Source organism: Callionymus lyra, chromosome 4, assembly GCF_982586985.1.
Source record: "Callionymus lyra chromosome 4, fCalLyr1.hap1.1, whole genome shotgun sequence".
NCBI lineage: Eukaryota > Metazoa > Chordata > Actinopteri > Syngnathiformes > Callionymidae > Callionymus > Callionymus lyra.
In genome coordinates, this window is record NC_141821.1 from 10,453,063 (window position 1) to 10,474,381 (window position 21,319).

The following is a 21,319-nucleotide window of genomic DNA, read 5'->3' on the forward strand; positions in this document are numbered from 1 at the left end:
GAATTTGGCCGACTGCCACAATCTACTGACTCATTCCGATTTGGATTTGTCATGCTGGATGGAACTATATTTCCTTTCCTAACTTCCATTTTGTAAAAACCAAAATCCGTGACCTCAGAATCCACAAGACCCTTTTATGAGCCAGTATCAGTTTTATCCCTCAGATGAACCTTGAGGGTTTTATCTTTAGCTTCAGCCAACATGAACCGGATCTGTATCTGAGCAGAGGGAACATGAGGGCATAATTACACGTGGAGACGTTTGGGGGGTGGGTTAGGGAAGCTGGAGAAAGAGTTTTGGTGATGGAAGATGGAGGACATCTCTTTTGCCCCCCATCAAACTGAACCCCTCGACATTCTCTGGTCTCTTTCAAAAATGTTTTTTTTCTGCAGCCACAAACATTCTTTGGTTTCAGCAACACCATAAACACTTGTGTCGCACTCTGTGTTTCATCACAGCCAGGATTGTGTTTCCCTCAACACTTCACATCAGACCACGTTGACCGCATCGGAAAGACCTTCTAGTCACGATGGACCCCCTGTCCCACGCCCCCCCCCACTGTAGAACTCATTAATTTGTTTGTCAGGCCGGGCGGATGTCTTTGATGGGCGTCTGGTTTATGTAGCCGCAATTTACTTCTTCCGAGTAGACATGTAGGTCATGGGAGTGTGGGATGGTCCTAACAGAAATGGGGAGGAGAAGAACGGAGGTCCGGTTGGCATCTGTGCGCGGGCGGCTGCTTCTGATGTCGATGGGTCGTTTGTTCGGATAATGTTGTTGAGGACCAAAATATCCATCGTTAAATATGCATAATTTAATCTTTTTAAATGTGACGCAGCAGCAGCGTGGACGGTTGCAACCTCAGACCGGAACGCAGTGAAGATGTCGTTGAAGGCTTGTCCTTCTACTCGGGTTAAATGCAACTATTATCAACTATTTTTGGAGGTGATGTTGGCGAGGAGAGTGCGACAAGAAAATGGATTAAAAAACGCATTAAAGAAGAAATAGCTTTGTTAGCATAGCCAGCTAAACATAGCAAAGACTAATACTTTGGATGAGGCAACCAAGGATTTGAACCAAAACTAAAACGTCTATAAAACAAAATTGTAAATTCATTTCTGAAAATGGAAAGTATTTCTGCTACTTATTACATAAACGTTTTTTTAGCAGAGTTAATGTGTTATACGATACTGGTGCCAAACCGGTTCTTCGGAACCTCTTGGATATGTTATAAGAATGCAAACGTCAAAAGAACAGTTGTACTTCCAACAGGTTTTCATTAACGGACTTAATCCATCTAATGTTCTGACAGTATTTTTTGGGGGCTAAATTGTCTGCATAAGAAGTGTGTGTTTGAATGAGCTTTGATCTCCAGTCTGCTTACTCCAGTGCCGTTATACCGTTATAAGTGTCCATACACTCCCTTCATAATGTTATGAAGTTACTTTTGTTTTTGGACTTGTATCCTCCACCTGTAAGTGGCCATTTTTCTTCAATAGAACTAGAGGGTCTTCTGCTGACTCAGGTCCTAGTCCCTCTTGTTACTGAAACCACCAATGGTCTTCTGATATTTCCAGTTCTCCTGCATCGCGGGATACTGTTATGGTCCGTCTGGAAGTGTTTACCATAAAACAGGACGTGCGCCCGTTCGCATAGAAAGAATAGAGCTTTCTGGGAGAGTTGGCTGTCAACATAAAAAATCCTAAATTGAAATCACATTTCACTTCCAACACTTCCCGGCTCTGATTAGAACAAGCATGTTTTCTCTCCTGGTAATTGGCTCTCAAACATCCTCTTCCACTTCTTCACGACCCAGTTTTAATTCTCAGCCAGATGACAGAGAGCAGGGGAGCCTCCTATGTAAACACTCATAACTGTATCAGTTCTCCTGTGAGCAGCATAGTGGTTTCTAAGAACAGTATCAGTCCTCAACACTAGATGGTGCTGTTTGCCGTTTATATCACGAGTGGCTTTCACGGTCCTCAATGATGGACAGCATTTTATTACATATATTTATATGAAAACACCATTGTTTCTTTTACATCCTTCCTAATTTTGCTTAAAAATTAAAGTCAGTATATTCAGGGGTTGGTGCCTTTTAAATGAATATCTCTATCTTGTTATTTACCTTGAGCTCATTGTTATTTACCAAAGACTTTTCTTATTGGCCAAATAAACGGATCAATTTTAAAGTTGGAGATGTAACAATTACTCTTCTACGTACAATTATTGACAGAAAATGTATAGCGATAATTATTGTTTTTAAATGCATTTCATTGACAAGAAGATGGAAATGACATCGTATAAATGACTCTGTATTTGCTTTACAATTATGTGACTGACGCAATGTAGTTAATGCAGTAAGAAATGATGTCTTTATTGATTTCACAAAACTATAAATGTCTAAATTAATGAATATAAACACTCTGTGTACAGTGTATCTTAAAACTTCCTTTATACCTCTTTTTTCGATGCAGACTTAAATGTTGTTTATACAGTAGCATAGTGAAATAATAAAAAAGAAAATTGAACGTATTTATAAAGGACTAATGCTTACAAGTAAGTTTTAATCTTTACTTTTTTTCATTTTATTGAGCCACATGTATAAAGTAAGTAAGTAATGGTTGTTTGTAAAGCACCTTTATAAGATATTATTTGTCTTCAATTCAGTTCATTTTTTGTTTAAATCACAATAACTCAAAAATATATAATAAATCAATGATATATTCCAACCAATTAAATTTAACATCAGGAAAACATTGTCTTTATTTAACCCAATTACTATGATTTTACTTTCCCTTGGGCAAGTTAAGTTGCTAAATTATATTGCATTTATTAATAATTAGACGACTCCCTGTTCCATGTTTCCAGTTTTTCATGCGGACAGGAAGTAGATGTGTGTGATACCAAGGTATTAATAAAGTTTTAGTATTTATCTACAGTGTAGCCTCATTACAAAACAAAGCAAAAAAAAAAAAAGGTAACCCCTGAATTAGACTTTGAAATGAGGTATTTTGCTCACAGGACCAGGTTGATTGGTCGAGAACTCTTCTGTGTTACAACAAAGAGGACCTTTTTAAAAGTGTGACCCCCTAAAGATCTACGCCCACATAGTTGTGTCCTAGACCTCTGCTGCCCACCACTTGTTGCAGCCATCACTCGCCTGACAATGATGAAGTAGGAAAGCCCCGTTCTATATTTACGACACCCCTCCAGACCCCCCCAACCAATCCAGGCTCCATGCCTGCCAAAGATCCACCCGGCCCACAAGCGCCCCTAAAGAAGGGCTGTAGACAGAAAGTGGGTGGGGGGTGACGCCCGTGTGCTGGCAGTGTCTGTCATTCTATCTTTATGTCCCACTGGCCTTGTCCACAGATCTCTGATCGCACAAGCCGGACTCTTATCTTCCTGGACAACATCAAGACTTGATGGATTCCTGAGACTATAATCCATGTGAACAAGGTTGGTGGCTTTTGTGGACCAGATCTTGAAGCAGTTATTGAGTTAATTTAGGGTCCTGAATTTAAAGGAAACCCTCGGTTTTTGTTGTTCAATTTTGAGATTCAACTTACTGGTCATATTCTTATGGAGTGTTTTCGAAAATGGGATTGTTTGACAAAATGGCTGTAATACAACTTTTTTTCACTACAAGACTATTAGGTAGGTAGGTAGAACTTTATTGATCCCTCAGGAGGTCTCCTTCGGGAATTTTTTTTTTCTCCATATTTCCACAGCAAATACAGCAAATTTTCATAAAAAAGAATCAAAATAAAGTAAGAACAATTATTATTATTAGCTTGATAACTAGTCATAGCCGCAGCAGCCTCTCGGATACAGGTGGTCATAATGTTTGTGGTGTTTTAGACAATCTCAATATTTTCATTTTTTTCCAATGCAAGTTACTTTTCTTGTAGATACTTAATGATGTATTCTCAAATGTTAGCATAACAAGCTAGCAACAGCTAGTTCTCATAGTGTCGACTCATCACTACTTCAGTGTTTAAGTACAACAACACAGAGTTACACAATATGTTTTCAAAACATCACTAAGTACATGTAAGAACTTATTTTCAAAGTGTCTTTCCCTAAAATTATATATAAATAATGATTATATTGCCATTTACTTTAGAATTGTCTACATTTTATAGCAACATATTTGTTTCTTTGTCACATTAAGTTGATTTCCTCATTTAATATGAAGTGGTTCTATTTTCAAATATTTACCAAAACATTTTTTTGGGGCGTCAGCGCACAAGTTTTGGAGTGTTGTTGATGGACAATGGTGGTCGGAGGGCAGCTGGAGATCTGCTCAGTGCTGAGGTGCTACAGTTGTTCATTGTGCTGCACCTGCTCTGCCCACGTCAAGCCTGAAATAGATCGTGACCCGACAAACGTACACCTTTTATTCCATGTTGAAACCAAACTTGTGTCATGTTTCAGAACCTGTTTGATAGAGAATGACTCTGCTTTATGTGGAAGAATACATGAACGACATTATACTTCAAATCCTTTTTAAAATCAATCATTGTCTTCAGTTAAATAAACAAAAGTCGATGTAACAATATTGATATATTTTTTAAACAATGGTTACAAAAGGACATCATTTTGACTTTCTTAACTCATAAGAAATTCTTGACATTTATGGTTGTTTTTGCGTTTTGTCATTTTTTGGCTACATTCTATGCTTTTTAAAAAAAAAGATGATTTGAACAGTGAAGTATGGCTCCCTCTTGTGTATAACAGAAAACTACAATACTGAGTTTACTTAAAGTGCAACTAATGTAAAACTCCGACTCTACTTTCTCTCCAAGATGCAGTAAATCTCTCATAATGAACATGTTTTGAAAACTTATTTCTTCATAAAGTTCTTCCCCTGTCTGAAATCTTAGCAAACAAGAGGTTACAAGAGCAGAGTCTACTATGACGTAATAATGACTTCACTCCTCCTCCAGCCAGCTGTAATCATGCCCCAATTTGTTTATAAAACAAGTCCTTTGGTGGTGGGGACGTCTGGGATTGATGACGCGCAGTGACAGAACTCGATGCTTGTCCAATGACAGCAGAGTGGGTGTGGTTATGGTAAACAGGATTTAATCTACAGAAAGATGAGTTTCAGTGGGCGGGGCTTAAGATAATTTTCTAATGTAAATATTTCAATTAAAAGAGTTTTACTCAAACACAGATACTGATGTAGAAAAGAGGTACAAGATCTGTTTAAGAGACACTTAAGTCAACACATTCGTTGACCTTTAAATATGCCTTCGTGACCTTTTTGCTGGTCCACAGCTGGCGGGTCTGGATCAGAGGAGGATGAGAGTTGAGTGAGTTCTACAACAATCCTACTTAATGAACATCTGGAAAGATGGGGAAAGTTGAAAGAGTAAAAATGTCAGGGTTAAATGAGTGTTCTTCCTTGTGTTTTCTAAGTGGTGCTTTCATTGTGGAGTTTATACGTCCTTTTGAAGCTCGTGTTCTTTCCTCCAAAAACATTAAGATGTTGATGGATGACTCTTGAATTCTACAAAAGTTGTGTGAATGTGCCTCGTGATGACCCGTCCAGAGCCTCCACGCTCACCACATGGAGCTGTGATGGCCTCCAAGAATCTGTTCTCTGTTGAGGTTCAATCAAATACTGGCATCGAAATGTTTGAGAAGAACACAGAGACATTTTTTAACAGTTTTTTTTTATTGCAACATACATTTTGAAAATGAAATGGGTTTCCATTGCAGCAGAACTTCTTTCAGTATTCTTTTGGGGCTTATTGTGTGCATGTTTGGAAGAGTGCATTAGGGAGTAATGAAAGTAAAAGTTTCATTCGTGACGATTAAAGTCAAAAGAAGCAGTGTTTGGTTTTTTGTCGTGTTACTATCATTTGTGTCGGAGCTGCTTGGTTCAGTAATTGTTGCTTCTGACCCGCTCTAGTAGAATAACTCACATTTCTCAGATCCTTAAAACTCTTCACTGGCTTCCAGTTTCTTTCAGGATCAACTTTAAAATGCTGGTTCTTACTTTCAGAGCTATTCATTGTCAGGTGCTTTGTGACCCTGGTCTGGAAAAGCGCTATACAAATAAAAATGACTTACTTACTTACTTACTTCTAGGTCGGGACCCAAAGGTTGGTTGCAGAGAAGCCTCTGGTAAATCGTAAGAAAAGTACTTTTATATTCTGACTGATCATGAATTTAGGAGAATAAACTTAATAATAATAATAATCATAGCAGCATCAGTCCATGTTGAATATGATAACATTATTTACTCGGGTATGACAATTTACTAAAATATTTATGCAACCTTAAGTATGTATAATAATGTGAAAAGTAAATTCATTAAAAATTAAAATGTCTCCATATTTATGTTCATATCATAACCTACTCAGATTATTATGTTCAATTTGTCCTGATCTAGAGTTTTCTTAGTGAAGATCTTGCATTTCCATAATTAATCTGGAAAGCTTCAAAAGCGGATGCAGATGGAAGGGAAAGCAGATGTTCTTCGTGGAGGAAAAACCAGAATGTCTCTTTTATGACGAGTCTCTCGATGCTTTCGTGCATAAATTACATTTCGTCCGTCACTAAGTCCACATAGTTCTGGTGTTAGCTCTGAATGTTCTTCTGCTTTGAAGCATTCATCTGTGTAAACCATTTTATTATCTGTATTTTTAGATGCTCCACCACACTTTATTTATAAGGGCCGTCTGTAAATAAACCCAGGCCCGCGTCCTGTTGCTTAATTGGCTGATCGGCGTTCCAGCAGGGGGCGGAGCCTCCTCTTCACATTTGTTTTGTTCCACGTTGTCCAGCAGCGACTACGGTCACTCTGTGTGTGAACGCCTCGTATATTTTTGACATGCGTGTCGTTTGACAGCAGCGATGGCTGCTTCTCGTGGCTGACAGTCGCACCAACAGAAGCTTAAGTCGCAGCTGTTTATGAGCAGCTCGGAACATATTTGCTACAGATGGCTCCTTTTTTAGCTCGCTTCCTAGTCATCCTCCAGGCTGCGAACGACGATGGTGAAGTCGGACCATGAGTTTCTGACCACTATTTGTGAAGACTTTTAGGTTTTTTAATGTTTAATTCACCTTCTTTTTTTTTTAGAGAGTACAGGATGTTTCAAACTCATCATTTAAAAATGTATTTTCTTTTACTATGAGACTTGATGATGAGCTTCAGCTTGTTTTGTATGTTTTACAATTTTAGGGAAAGCAGCTAAACTACTCTATTATTAAATCATATCTATAATTTATCCAAAATACCACAAATAATTCCTGTGTTGCTCTGACAATACTGAAATATTTTTTTTTTTTTAATGTTTTTCTGATCTGATTCTACTTTGAATCCATACCTGAAATCATTTTTCAACGGATGTTTGTCAAGTGATGATGATGATGATAGAGTCCCAATTGTTGTAGCCCAGTAGGTGTCGCTCTATTTAAAAAATGATGGGGTTTCATTGTATTAGAGATTCAGAGCCACTTTATCATGAAACCTCATCAGATATTTGCAAAACCTTATCATCACTTAATTTTTTTTACCAAACAAATTTCACATTCGTTGTCTTAGTTTTTATGTTTCATCCGCTGAGGCTGGTTTCTTCTTGCCACTCTGGTTTCCTCCCACAGTCCAAAAAACACAGGTTAACACAGGACTTTTAATTATAACTGCTGTGATTAGTAAGCAATTGAAAAAGAAAGAAAACGTGTCCCTTGACTACCACAGAAAAGTCTTATAGTTATTATTACATCCCAATATGTCCACACATGAACGCATGTTGACAATGTGTTCAATTGTTTGTGTTTAAAAAAACAAAACATAATCATAAAACCATGACATTCCTAGTAATTTGTTATGAAACGTTTTGTTGTCACCACTCGGGGGGGAAACTCACCTGCTCAACGTAAAGCAGCTTTACCTGAGATGTCCCTTGGACGGCTTAGTCCGGGGGGTCCCACGTGGTGGGTCTTAAGTCCATATTTGCATCTCCATGGCAGCTTTTCTTCATTTAGAAGCTCACAGTCCCATTTTTAAAATGGAATTAGTGGTGCTCCATGACAGGACGTTTATAGCGCAGGGTTTCTGAGCCGAGGACTTCGCTCTTGACTTTGAGCTCCGTTCGAGGGTTTCGACGGTCACTCAAGGTCAATGTTTCAATGTGTTAAGATAAGGTGATCTTTGTCATCTTAAGATACATTATGAACTCCTTCAAGGAAGGTTTAAAGTATCTTTTTAATGATATCTCAAAAGTAAAGTTATCTCTCATATAATTTGGTGGAATTTTGGTTAAAACCAATTTCCTGTAAAAAGTACTTTAATTTTTAATCAATTAATAATGAAGAACCGGTCAATGACTTCATGGGGGACTTCCAAACGGCAACATTCTGACTAAGAAGTGTTATCAGTCTTTATTTCGGGGAGTGATGGTGAGGTGTTTGTATGTGCTCTGTTCAGCGTCACTGCTATTTTCAGCTCCACTGTAAGGAGATAACAATGTTTCAAGTGTAATCGTTCATCAGCGAGCCTCGGGAATTGATGAAGTGAAAAGACATAGATATGTTGGAAAACTCCATGTGAAGCTCATTTTTCTTGTGGCTTCTTAAGTGTCCTTTTATTTCTCAATGGTCAAGAAAGTCTGTATCATGACTGAGACTATGGGATGCAGGAAATGTACCAAACCTCCAACTTTATTTACACATTTCTTTAACCATTACCTTTTAATTTAGACGCTTTTGAAAAGTACCAATTGTGCTTTTCTCTATTTTTATTTTGGATATGTATCTCTGAATAGTTAGTACAGCATTTAAACATTGAAGTTATATTTAAGTCACATCTACAAATATTAATGTTAACAAAGACTATGAAATGGCAGAAGCTGCTCATTTCAAACAATCCCACAATGATATCCAAATTCTTAGCAAATATATTAGAAATGACTGAATCATATAGTAAATGTTTGTGTCAGCTCACTTAGTTTGATACTTTTTTTCAATACAAATTCCTGAATGATTTACTGTGGTTTCTTCCACCTATAATACATTTCCATCAGTTTAATAGTTATACCTCATTAAATTCATCATGTAGTTTTTCAACCATTTTTATTTTGTGCTTCATGATTAGAGCGATTTTAATACATCTTTGATGTTCTTGTTCTAGGACTCTATTTCCTGAATATTCCACCTTTTTATTTGTCAATTTTACGATGAATTTTTTGTCCCTCAAAATAAAATTGCCTTCCCCTGCTGTAAACAATCTAAGTAAGTAAGTAATATTTATTTATATAGCGCTTTTCTAGACCAGGGTCACAAAGCGCTTAAACAATCAAAACAATACTCAAAAAAGTATATACTTTAAAGATCAAGATAATACTGAGAACAACACAGGAGTTCCAGAAAATCAAGGAAAAGCCTGAACAAATAGAAACGTCTTAAGATGTTTCTTAAAGGAGTCAGTAGATCCATCAAGCGCAAAGAGAGAGGAAGATCGTTCCAAAGCTTAGGAGCAACAGCCTGAAAAGATTTCTCTCCTCTGGTCCTGAGCCGTGTTCAGGAACCATCAGTAGATTCTGATCCACAGACCTCAGAGCCCGAGCTGGGGTGTAAGGCTGGATCAGATCACTGATGGGAGGTCTGACCATGAATAGATCTGAAAGTAAGAACCAGAATTTTAAAGTTGATCCTGAAAGAAACTGGAAGCCAGTGAAGAGTTTTAAGGACCAGAGAAATGTGAGATGTTGTCAAAAAACAACACACAAAAAACATAAATTCAGTCCCCGATTTGGATTATTTTCTTACTTTAGACACTTCCCATCAGACTCTTTTGTAGTCGGACACCAATGGCCAATGGATTTTTGCGTGAAGCTGCCTTGACAAAGACACAAAGGTTGAGAGGCAGAAACATTTTTTTTTTTAACAAGTTGAAACCTATCATGTTATTAAGATAGACAGGGTTTGTCTGTGTGTGGTTCTTCATCGAACGTTGACATGTTGTGCGTCAGTTTCCTCATCTGTTGGCGTCGTTGACGAGTCATCTGACTTTGGATGATCTGCCACCATGACTGTACGCGGCGAGCGAAGATGTGTTGATGGACGGTTGAGAGCAGATTCGGGGATGATGTGAGCCTGGAGAGCCACAGCTGACAATGACGTTCATGCATCCGCGTTCAAGTCCTGAGACACTTCGTCGAAGAATGTTTTCAGACACATCATCAACATCACATGAAGGTCAAAGGGCGTGACGAAGCGCTGCGGTGATTCATACTTAAAAGTCCCGTTCTGCCTCGTAGCACACATCAAACATCACAAATGGAGTTTGAGCCTCAGATTGTAGGTCCCTGGAGGCGTTTCATTCTCTCCTCCACACTCCAGATTTATGGCTGCACCACGTCCGTGGGGACCATGAGGCTCAACACGTCAAATCCCTCAACCGTTTTCTCGCCGAACAAAATAGATATGTTTCCAGAGGGATGCCGTAAATTCAAGCTTTATTTCCCGCCTGCAGCCCCTCGTAATTCTCCTCTCCCTCCCGTGACGTCTCTGAAATCTCACCGCCAGGGCGATGAAGCCACTTGTGTCTCTCAATTCAATTCAATTCAATTTTATTTAAAGTGTCTTATCATAACAAAGTTATCTCAAGACACTTTACAGTTGAAGTAAGACTACAGTTGATTAAGGAAAAATAGATCCCAGCAATTCAACAAAGAGCAAGAAACAAAACACTGTACAGTGAGCAATGGCGAGGAAAAAACTTCCTTTTAGAAGGCAGAAACCTCGAGCGGAACCAGACTCATTGTTGACGGCCTGCCGCTTTGACCGGCTGGGAGGAAGGATGGGGGGGTAGACAGATGGATAAGGAGAGGAGTGAGGGAGGATATAGTGAGAGAAAAGAGGAGAGTGTAGGAGGGTCCATGGGGGTGCTGGAGAGAGCTCGGGATCTGATGACGTGGTGAAGATCCTGGATCACCACCTCTCCTGGTGGACCTGCTGGGACACCTCTGAGGTCGTTCCCAGTGCAAAGGTGGACTGTATGGAAGTGTTTACCGGGTAATGACCCACTGACTGGGAGCACATGTGAGTCTCTCCAGGCAGAAATTGAATCTGTGTGGCTGACGGGACATCTGCAGGGATGATGGCTGTGGAGGTGTGGCTCACATCTCTACCTTTCTAGACCCGCCTCAGGAATCTTGGTTTATGTTTCCGATTAGAGCCCAAGTTTGACATAAACACTGCCGTCACGATAAACATAAACTTACTTTACTTCTCTTTTAAGTAAAACCACTGTGTGTTTCGTTGTTGTGTTTATTTGTGTACTTCAATATGTCCAATGTGTTTGTGAGTCGCCTGCTCATCCGGACTGAAGTACCTCCGAAGGAGGAAAGAAATTACAAAGAGATTTAATTACATTTTCTATAATGATGTGACTAGGAACAGATGATAGATTTTTGTTGTTGTTCAAAACGATCATGAACTGCAAATCATTTTAAAATGTGTCACAAAGCTCTCGCTTCTACCGTATATATGTGCGAGTTAGTTTGACCGCCTGCTGATCTACCAGGTTATTGCTATTAAAGATATTTCAAAAGATGAAAATGAAACCTATAATATTTATAAAATAAATGTAGTGCAATAATGTATAGAGTGTGTAAATATGTGCTTTGTTGGCTAATAATTTCATACGTCTTCTTTCCTTACGTGCACTTTGGTGGTTTTATACGTTATTTTATCCCAGTAAGGACAAAGTTAATATGGCTATAAATTGGCTATTACGATGAGATGGATAAACTATTACATCTTTAATGCATTTAAACTTTATTCATATGTGTTTTTTAAAGCTAACATTTCTAAAAAAAAAAAAAACATCGTAGGAGCTAATGTTATGATTCTAATTGGTGTCGAATTGAAGGTTAAAACTACCGTTTTATATTCAGTTAGCTTCTCTTTCTGACTCGACAATGTTGAAAGTTCCAATAAGTCATCGAGATCCTTCTGTCAGCGGCTGGAAGGATCATGTTTCCTTTTCTTAAACAGTCCTTGGGCTTATGTAACATTATGGGATTGTGCCCTTTTCATACGGAGATGATCTCCCACACAAAAAAAGAAACAAAAAGTGAACTTGTCAATCAAACCCAAAAGCTTTAATAAACATTTCCAACTTCTAAGTTAAAAAATCATCTTCTAGCAACAGCATACATTAGAAATGTAACCTGTAGTAAGCTGATGTATTTACATCAGTGTTGAGTGGTTTCAGAGAAATCTCGCTGTTGTTTCTCAAGTTTTTCCCAAAGTAGCATCGCCAGTTGACCTTGCTGACGCCCCTGGTGATATCTAAACCAGACGTCCATCTGCGTGTTTGGTTCTGGCAGCTCTCTGCTCCACCACTGGCCCGACTTCTCACAGAGATAACCACCAGAAACGCTGATTACTTGAATTCTCTTGATTATTGTCACAGAACTTCATCCAAACCTGTAACTCATCGTCGAAGCTTCTCAGGAAATGGCTATTGTTTTTGTGCAGGATGCATCTCATCAGAAGGTCCAGCTGCGAGCAGGAGGTAGCTTCATTTCTCATTTTCTCTCTCCGACCTCTGCTTGACCTCCGCTGCTCTCTGGGATGAGTGTTTAAGAGCGTCGGCTGTCTTTCTTGAAGCTGAATCTCACAAAGATGATTTTAAAATCTTGCTGCTCTGAGTTCCTGACTGTCTTAAGCTGTTGAGTTTCTGTGTCGTCTATTGAAGACATGGGTTTAGTTCTTAAAGGGGTTTCAAGAATGCACTTTTAGTTTTTAACAGACTCGTCTCCTAATACATCAGTCAAATGATCGTGGTTTTTAATGTAGCCACTAGCTTCAGTGGCTCACTCATTGAGATCCTCATAATTCTGAATATTGAATGTTGGTTTGAGACCAGAATAATACAAGAATGGACTCGTCTTTATAAATGTAACCTATTTAAAATCATCAGAATAATTTAAAATTAGACCCCAATATATTATTTAAATAATTCAAATTAATCAAGATTTCAATACTGGGTTCAATACTTTTATTTCTATTATATTTTTTATTTTATCACCTTTTGTATGACATTTTCATTAGTACTTGTATCTATGACCCTGCAGTCAAATTATATATTTGAAAATAAATTAAAACACTTCTTTAACCCATTGGTTATCTCGGGGTCAAGGTGACCCAAAGGCCGTGAAAGTGAACGACCTCTCTGTTTTCCAGAAATACATATGCAGTGGTGGTTTTTCATCTTGACCCAGAGACCACACAATGGATACAACAAACACATCTGGGTCACCTTGACCCTGAGATAGAGATAATATTGACATTAATTTCTTTCATCGTATATTTAGGTTCCCCCTTAATTTTTTAACCCTAAACATTTTTTTTTCCTCTATATTATTGTTTATTTATTCTGACAATCTTTCATTATCACAATATTTTTAATATTATTATTTATTTAACAAAAGTTATCAAATACACTTTCATCCATGTACAAAAAATATATTTCAAAAGTAAAAAAAATACACTACACTATTAAAATAATAATATTATAACGATGACATTATATTGAAAACTGAAAAAAAATATACATTTCAAGCATCAAATTTGCTCTAAAAAATCTCAATTTTTTTACATTTTTAACTTTTTTCCCTTATTTATTTAATATTTTTTTATTTTCCTTCTGGGATGCCCAATATTAAAAAAACAACATATACAACAATACATTATGAAGTCGTTTCTCCCGTCGGACTAATAATGACTGTAACAAATATATAAAAGGTTTCTAAATATCTCTGATATTTTCCGGCAGTTCATACAGTTCTCGACGTATGAGGTTCTTGAAACAAACCCATACAGACCTGATGACATCATCATCAGGACCTGCAGGGTCTTGCTGATCTGTGAGGAGTCGTCCTGATAATGACACGCCGCTGGTTTTACGAGGCTTCGCTGAGGCGTGACCTCATGTCTGTCGAGTCGACCCCTCTTGACGACACCTGTGCAGGTGTGAGACGGCAGCACTTGTGTTTGTGGTGTAATCCCTGCAGGAACTTGTCACTCAAACACTGGACCTTTTTATTTGTCCGATCGCTCACCGGAGAAGATCTGGTTTCTTTTTGTGTCTGGAGAGAGAGTTGGTATGAGTACAAAAATCCCAGCTTTGTAAAAATCTTGCACACTAAGTTAGGAATCCGAGCTCATTCCCAAGTCTCACCTTCTTTGAGTGACCATAAAATAAATCAGAACAACCAGACAAGTGCAAACCTCTCTCAGCCTCATGTCTCTAACCAAGGATTTAATAATGTGCTGAATTTTTACTCAAGTGCCAGTTAAACTAAAATCTATATTGTGTTTTTAATAAAGTAAAGAGAAGAGTTTATTCCCACAGTTTTTTTTGTCATTGTGTTTAGTGCAAACAAGGTAAAAACTAATTCTAAACCACTATGACCAAATTTAAAAAGTTTAAAATTTAAATTTTCGGTTGTGATTTATTTTTTTGACTCAATTCATCTGAAACTAGTTTGTACCTCTTACTTCTTCACTCATGACTCCCAGTTCATTCTACTGTAGGTACATTAAAATATATTGATTGTGTTTTATTCTCAAGCGTTTTTTATTTCTACGTTCAGATTTTCCACATTTTTTTTGTCTTTTCTAGATTTTTATTGTTTTATAATTGTTTTTGAATCTTTCAATTTGAGATGAAGGATTTTGAAGTTCAGATATTACATCTATGAAAGGTTCTAATATTGAGTATTGTAGAATTAAAAATATATATTTGGTTTTCATTCTATACGTTTCTTTTTCAATGATCTCTTTAATACAATACTGCACTTTTCTTTGTTTGTTGATTCTATAATTTATAATTTTGGGTTGTTTTTTAATTTGCTTGTTTAACTTTTGGTGCTTTTTGTATTATTTTTGTACTTTTTTTCAATATCCTGCTTCGAACAAGTTCCCATAGATTAAAATAATGGATAAAAATCATCACTACATCTTCACAGTCACCATCATCATAACCTTCGTCACCACAAACACATTATATTGTAACTTATTTTCTCCGAGTCAGACTCCTGGTTCTAATGGCAGATGATCTTCACCCTCACCTCACTTTTGCAGATAAATATGCTGCATTTAGTTGGGCGTTGTATTTAAATGTTCTATTTTATGACTCTTGGGGCTAATAAAAGTTTGTTGGGCGGCACAGCAAACATTAAAAAAACCTTCTAAAACTGTATCTGGCAGCTGAACCACTGATGTGATTCTACAAGTGAAGTGATGTTCATGCACTCGAAACCTCCTCTATTGCTGCTTGTTTTTTCCGAGACCTGTTGTGCGTCTCTGTTTTTTGGTGTGTGTGTGTGTGTGTGTGTGGCGTGAAACCAACACGTCGTTGTTCCAGTGAACGCAAGACGACTGGAGCGTAGATGCATCAGTTCAGCTGCAGCTCTGGTTCGTGGGGAGCGAGAGCCTCGGAGCTGATGGTGTTTTAAACGCCGTCTTGTGGGACTTTTACAAACTCATTCTTCTTCCTTCTCCCGGCGCTTGTTAGCGACTCCACGGCCATGGACTTGATCAGCTGTTGCGCAACAGTTTCCCCTCATTTCTGATTTCCATTAAATCTTCCTTTTTCCCCCCCCCCCCTCCCTCCCTTCCCCTCTTGTTTTAATCCCTGCTGAGGGACGACTGGAATGTCTCATCTGGCCGAGAGGGTCATTTCAGCTGTCTCCACTTCCAGCTCTTATCACGCACCTTCTCCCTCCCACTTGACACTGTTTTCCTCTCCCGTCATTCCTGGCGCTGGCGTTGGTGATCCGGTGAAAACCACAGGACCCTCTGGTTCCCTCGCTCAGGCGGGACACTTGGGTTCGGGATGAGGCCTCATTTGCATGCCTCGGTTAATAAGCTTATCCCGAGTCAGCAGCTTGAGGCGCCGCTGTAGTCGTGGGCAGCGCTCGGCGTCGGTCGGGAACCACGATGACGACGGAGGCGACTCTGCCGCATGTTTGGTCTTTGGACCGTCTGCCGAGCAGCACTACTGCAGAGCTCCTGCTCCTGCTCCCTCTCCTCCCTCCCTCCTCTGCTACCTGACTCCCTCTCTCCCCCGACACAAACTCTCTCTCCTCTCGCTGCATCACGTCTTACGCAGCAGCTTCTTTCTCGCACACGACCGCATTCCTCTGCCCGCCGCCACTTTCAGTTTCGAGCCAAAATGCATCAGAATCCGTGGATATCCAACTACCTCAGCCGGGTCAACCTGGGCGGTCAAGGTAAGACGGGAGGGGGTGGGGGTCAAAGTTCACACAGGTGACGAAGGGGGGGGGGATTCTACTTCTGTGGGGACCAACAATCCCAAGCCAAGGGCAGAGGGGAGGATGAGATGAGGGGTCGTCCAGTGTTGACTTTGGCTTTTGAGGAACGATTCCAGAAGGTGTTCGGACTGCAAAGTGAAAGTAGCAAAGATTACTGGAGTGAAGACGAGCAAAGGTTGTCTTGTTAATGTTTAACGACAATACAACGTGTTTTATAGAAGCGTATATATCGTCATAAACGGCGCGAGCATCATCACTTTTCTAGGGAACGATTATATTAGTTAGTCGACTCACGTGAGCGGTTTGACCTTTTAATACCATTTAAATCAAAATGAATGACTTTTGATGTCTTAATAAATCCTCTGAAAAGTTTTGCCACATCCTAGTTACATTAATAAAGCTGTAAAATAATTTAAAGTAACATAGTTATTTGCTGATGTTTTTTCCTTGTCATTGTAGACGTATGCAGTAAAAAAAACAACTTTTATAACAAATAAATACAAATGTTAAAGATAATTTATATCCTAAATCAATTAAAATTACTTACAAATACACTGCATTTTTGACAATTTCTATTAGCTGATAAAATACATGGGGTCTCAATTTATACAGTAGTTTTTTTTACTGCGTTCGCCTGATCTTGATGTCCTATAGACGCTCAAACTGCTTGACAAAACTGTTTAAAAACTACTAGTCAAAGTTAGTGTCAGGACAACTTGATCTTCTCCCTGAAAATTCAAATGTTATTTTGATTACTTTTATATTATATATATGACATAATAAAGTTGGAATATTTCCAGAATTTCAGTTTAAAACTTTTAGAACCCGTTTATTTGAGAATAATACCATATTTAATACATAATAAAGACCATATCCCATGAGTTTGGGTTATTTTTTTTAAATGTCTTTTTAGACCTGGTCAACTTTGAGCTAGTATGAATTTATATTGTCTACAGCGACACTGACTGACGCAGAGCTCATGTGGTGTGTTTGAAGTCACGAGCCAACAGACCTAATGCTGACATTCACACTTCAGTAAAGTCATTTGAAATGTTTTTGGAGTCAGTTATAAGTTCTATTCACAACCAACCTTATGTTTAATGTGATGCATGTTAAGTTTGAGTGAAGACTTTTTGTCGAGATCCTCACGTGACATAACTTCCCTTTTGTTTACCTTTCTATTGGCTCCTAAATAATCCTGGGAAAATTGAAGATAACTTCTCCAGCAGGTAACTTTTTTGGGAAAAGAACCGTAATCAGTCACACATGCGAGACTTTCCTGCGGCAGATGATTATTTTAACGCCGCTGACAGCTCTCCGGTCCACGTGTGCTTCTCATTCCCACACCAGTGTGTAATATTTCCCGAGCGCCAACGGAGTGTTGAGTCCAGCTTCTCTGCTCTCCGCTGGCTGGGAAACTCAACAGGTGGCCGTCAGCTCATGCAAGTTTCCGTCCAGACTCCCAACAAATGCATTTGTCCTTTGCCCTAACTTAATGGTATTTGCAAGTGAGCTGCGAGATTGTGATTACGGGTTAAGTCTTTAATGGCTCCTTGCCACGTATTTTTTTGCTAATCCCACTGTTTAACCCTCCCTCCCCCCCCATCTGTTTAGCTTCGTCTTCTTAAGAAGCTCTCGGTGAGGTTTTAGCTCGGACTCTCGCGGTGCCGTTTTCTAAGAATGGGTCGCGCTCGCGAACACAAATGCTCTCCGTGTGATGTAATGCAGACGGTTTGAGCATGACACGTTTCCTTTTGGGCGCACCGTAATCCAGAGCATCAAAGTTAATCCCGTCGCTTCGGCTCCAACACTTGTTTAGCTGCAGTTGACAGGAGGTGTGTGTGTTTGTGTGTGTGTGGGGGGGGGGGGGTGTGTGTGTGTGTGTGTAGGTTCGTCATATATAGACCCAAAGATGCTTTATTTTAAAGATGGCTCGCTCGGAGACGTCAATTGGTCGTCTCCGGATTTCAATGCAAGGTCATTGATCCGTCCAAGTTAAGAGTAAATCTTAAATCCGCTTGAAAGTGGTTGATGAATTGATGGTTGGATTACCTGTAGAGGTTTCCTTCACTTTGACGTTTGTCGTTTAATTTGATAGAGAGATTCAGTCCCACACTACCTGGCCACATAAAGCTGGGATAAGCATAATTTATTTTCACTAATTGACTTCCGTTCCATCTCTTTACTGTGGAAAAAGTAAAGTTTGACTTTTACAGAAGCTTGATCACGATGTTTAAAGACCAACCAAAGACCTTTAAGGTAGTAAGAAGAGCTAAAGAACATTTGTTTCTGTTTTAATCTGAAGCCGTTCAAGGATATATTTTCTGTTTTATTTTGGTTATGGGAACAACATTTTTTTTAGACTTTCTTTTATTGTCATTGCACAGAAAACACAGCAGTGAAACTGGCAACGAAATTTCGTTGCTTGGCAACCGTTAAAAACACAGCAGAATTAATGTATATATAAAAAGTATACATTTAAATATTAATAAGTGAAAAATAGCATATATAACAGAATAAATAAATAACGTTTTAAATATTATATTATTATTATATAAATATTATATTATCATAATAATTAATGAACATAAACGTATGAATTTATATTTATAATTTATATATTATATTTATTAATTTATATATATTTATATTTTTAATATAAGTTAAAAATAGTGCTAATATGTTATAAATAGCATAAATACATAATATTTTAAATAGTGCATAGCTCAAGTCATATTTCATTCAGCAATTCAATTTCAATAATTTAAAACTTTAAAATTCAGTTTAATAAACTTAAGCAATGCTTCTAAGAAGCAACGAGACTAGAAGTCTTTTGGTCGACAATACTTGGGCTAATGTCCAGATTTTTGTTTGAAAAAGGTTTCATGTTTCCTTTTTATCCGTTCTACATATTTACGCGTGCAGATATCAGTGGTAAAGACAATGAAAGTGAGATCTTGAAAATATTTCTGGACCCATTTTATTATCTCTTAAGGGGCTTCTTCTCCCCTCCTCTTCCTGAACGCTGCCGTTTGTTCATTTTGGTTGGATTTATAATGTTTAAAAAATAGACAAATTATGAAAAAAAAACATTATCTCAGTGGAAATGCTTGACCTTGCAAAGCTTCTAGTTGGATGATGGATTCAAGTTATAACATGAAACTGGCCAACCTTTTGTTTCTTGCTTCTCGTAAGAAATAGTTTATTTGCACTTCAGGCAGGATCTTTTTGTATGTAGAACGTTCAGGTCCAAACACACCAAAAATAAAGACAACATGATCTTCTGAAGTCTTCACTTTGACATCTTGATGTGTCAGCTGCCACTATATTGCACATAGCTGAATTGTATTTCTGTACATTATCTCACTCTGAAGATGGTGTCTGGTGTATGTTGTAGTGTTGGAGGTGAGTGTGAGGAGGCGTCGCACAGAGTGTGGGAGAAAAAACATCAATGATGTGAGACGGCTGCTCACAGGAGACCAATGATCTGGTTCAGTTTGACACTTGAAAATATGTCCATATATATATATATCTATATATATATAGATATATAGATATACAGTATATATAAGTGGTATGTGCAGATAAAGTCAATTATTAAAACCTAGTTACAGATCTCTTCATACTTTTGTTTCCCTCGCAGTCAACTGAAATAGATTTGTTCTGTTCCTGACTTCCTTTTCCTCCAACATCCTCTCCTGTCTTTGATCAGCAGGATATCAATAACAGCCTCTGGATTTTGCCCGTCGACACGAAATTGTGATTATCTAAATCAGTGTGTTCCTGCCGTGACTTCTCGTCCCGTGTTTATTGACTATTACACCAGATGACGTTCTTTCAAACATGTGAAAAGAAACAACCTCTCTCTCTGTTTTTTTTAAATTTAAATTTAAATGTTATCACTTCAGGGCAAAACTTCCACTTTGAAATTAATAGAGGTTGTAAATGAGCATCTTTCTTCATGAAATCTTTTATCCCTTGTGTTGTCTATGGGTCAAGGTGAACGACCTCCACCACTGCATATGTATTTATGTAAACCAGGGAGGTCGAACACCTCGATCTATAGACAACACAAGGGAACCTTTGGGTCACCTTGACCCTGAGATAGCAGAATGGTTAACAGAAGCATAGTCTATATCAGGGCTATTCAACTTTGCAACTCCTTGTTGGTTGTAGATATTTTCCCATCTATTTGTGTTTAAATCTATTTTTTTATTGGAAAGCGGCTTCATGACGACACATTAATCTGGTCGTAGTCCAGACTCGCTTGAAGAGCCGTATCAGTCCTGCAGGCCTTGAAATGAAGTTTAATATCTCTCACCTTTTAGGAAATGTAATCGTTTAATCCAATGTCTGTAAAGACCAAGACACCAAGACAATCTGGAGCCTCTAACTTTGGTGTAATGTTAGGTTGAAGATTGACCATTTTTTACTACGATAACTATGAATTCCAGACCAAAGATCTCCCTTAAAACATTGAGCAGAATCTGTTTTTTGAATACAAAGTACCCCCGGGCAGAATGTTCCCTGAAACAACATTCAAAGCTGCAGGTGTGACCGCTACCAACCAGAAGGCCTGTTTATGATGTGACTTTCAAAAGACTTGACGTCCTTATTGGGGAAAGACTAAAGATGTCCCATAGAAGACTGGCTGTGCAGTTTAGACACCTTACTTGAGAGGTGTCTTGGGGTCATGCTGACAAAATGTGATTTACATGTACATATTTCTGTCAAGAACAGTTGCTTAACTTTGAGTATCAAGATCTTAACTGAATATCTTGTAACCCAAGAGTTGATCGGGAAACAGTTGACTGGATACTACTGTGATACAGTCAGTGTCTTACAATAATAGATAACAATAATGGTTGAAAATGATGGCAGGATCCATCAAATTAGTAGATTAAAGCAAAGAGTGCCATCTGGTGGCCTTTCAGAATAAAGACACTGTATCATGATGCCCATCCCTAGTTTTGACGGTATTGGAGAAAAATATTTTTGTTTCCTAAAGCACA

The 21,319-nt window shown here is 38.3% G+C and overlaps 1 protein-coding gene across 16 annotated transcripts in view; it reads left to right on the top strand.

The window, feature by feature from the left end:
* svila (supervillin a) overlaps window positions 1-21,319 on the top strand; it is a 67,232-nt gene that overhangs the window by 7,014 nt on the left and 38,899 nt on the right. For 15 of the 16 annotated variants that reach the window (XM_087788720.1, XM_087788724.1, XM_087788727.1 and 12 more), the window contains exon 1: window positions 16,181-16,265. The exons of the other annotated variant lie outside the window; for it this stretch is intronic. In XM_087788720.1, coding sequence (XP_087644846.1) covers window positions 16,208-16,265 — 58 coding nt within the window. In that variant the 5' untranslated portion in view covers window positions 16,181-16,207. Of the gene's footprint in view, window positions 1-16,180; window positions 16,266-21,319 lie in introns of those variants that run through there. 16 annotated transcript variants of the gene reach the window in all.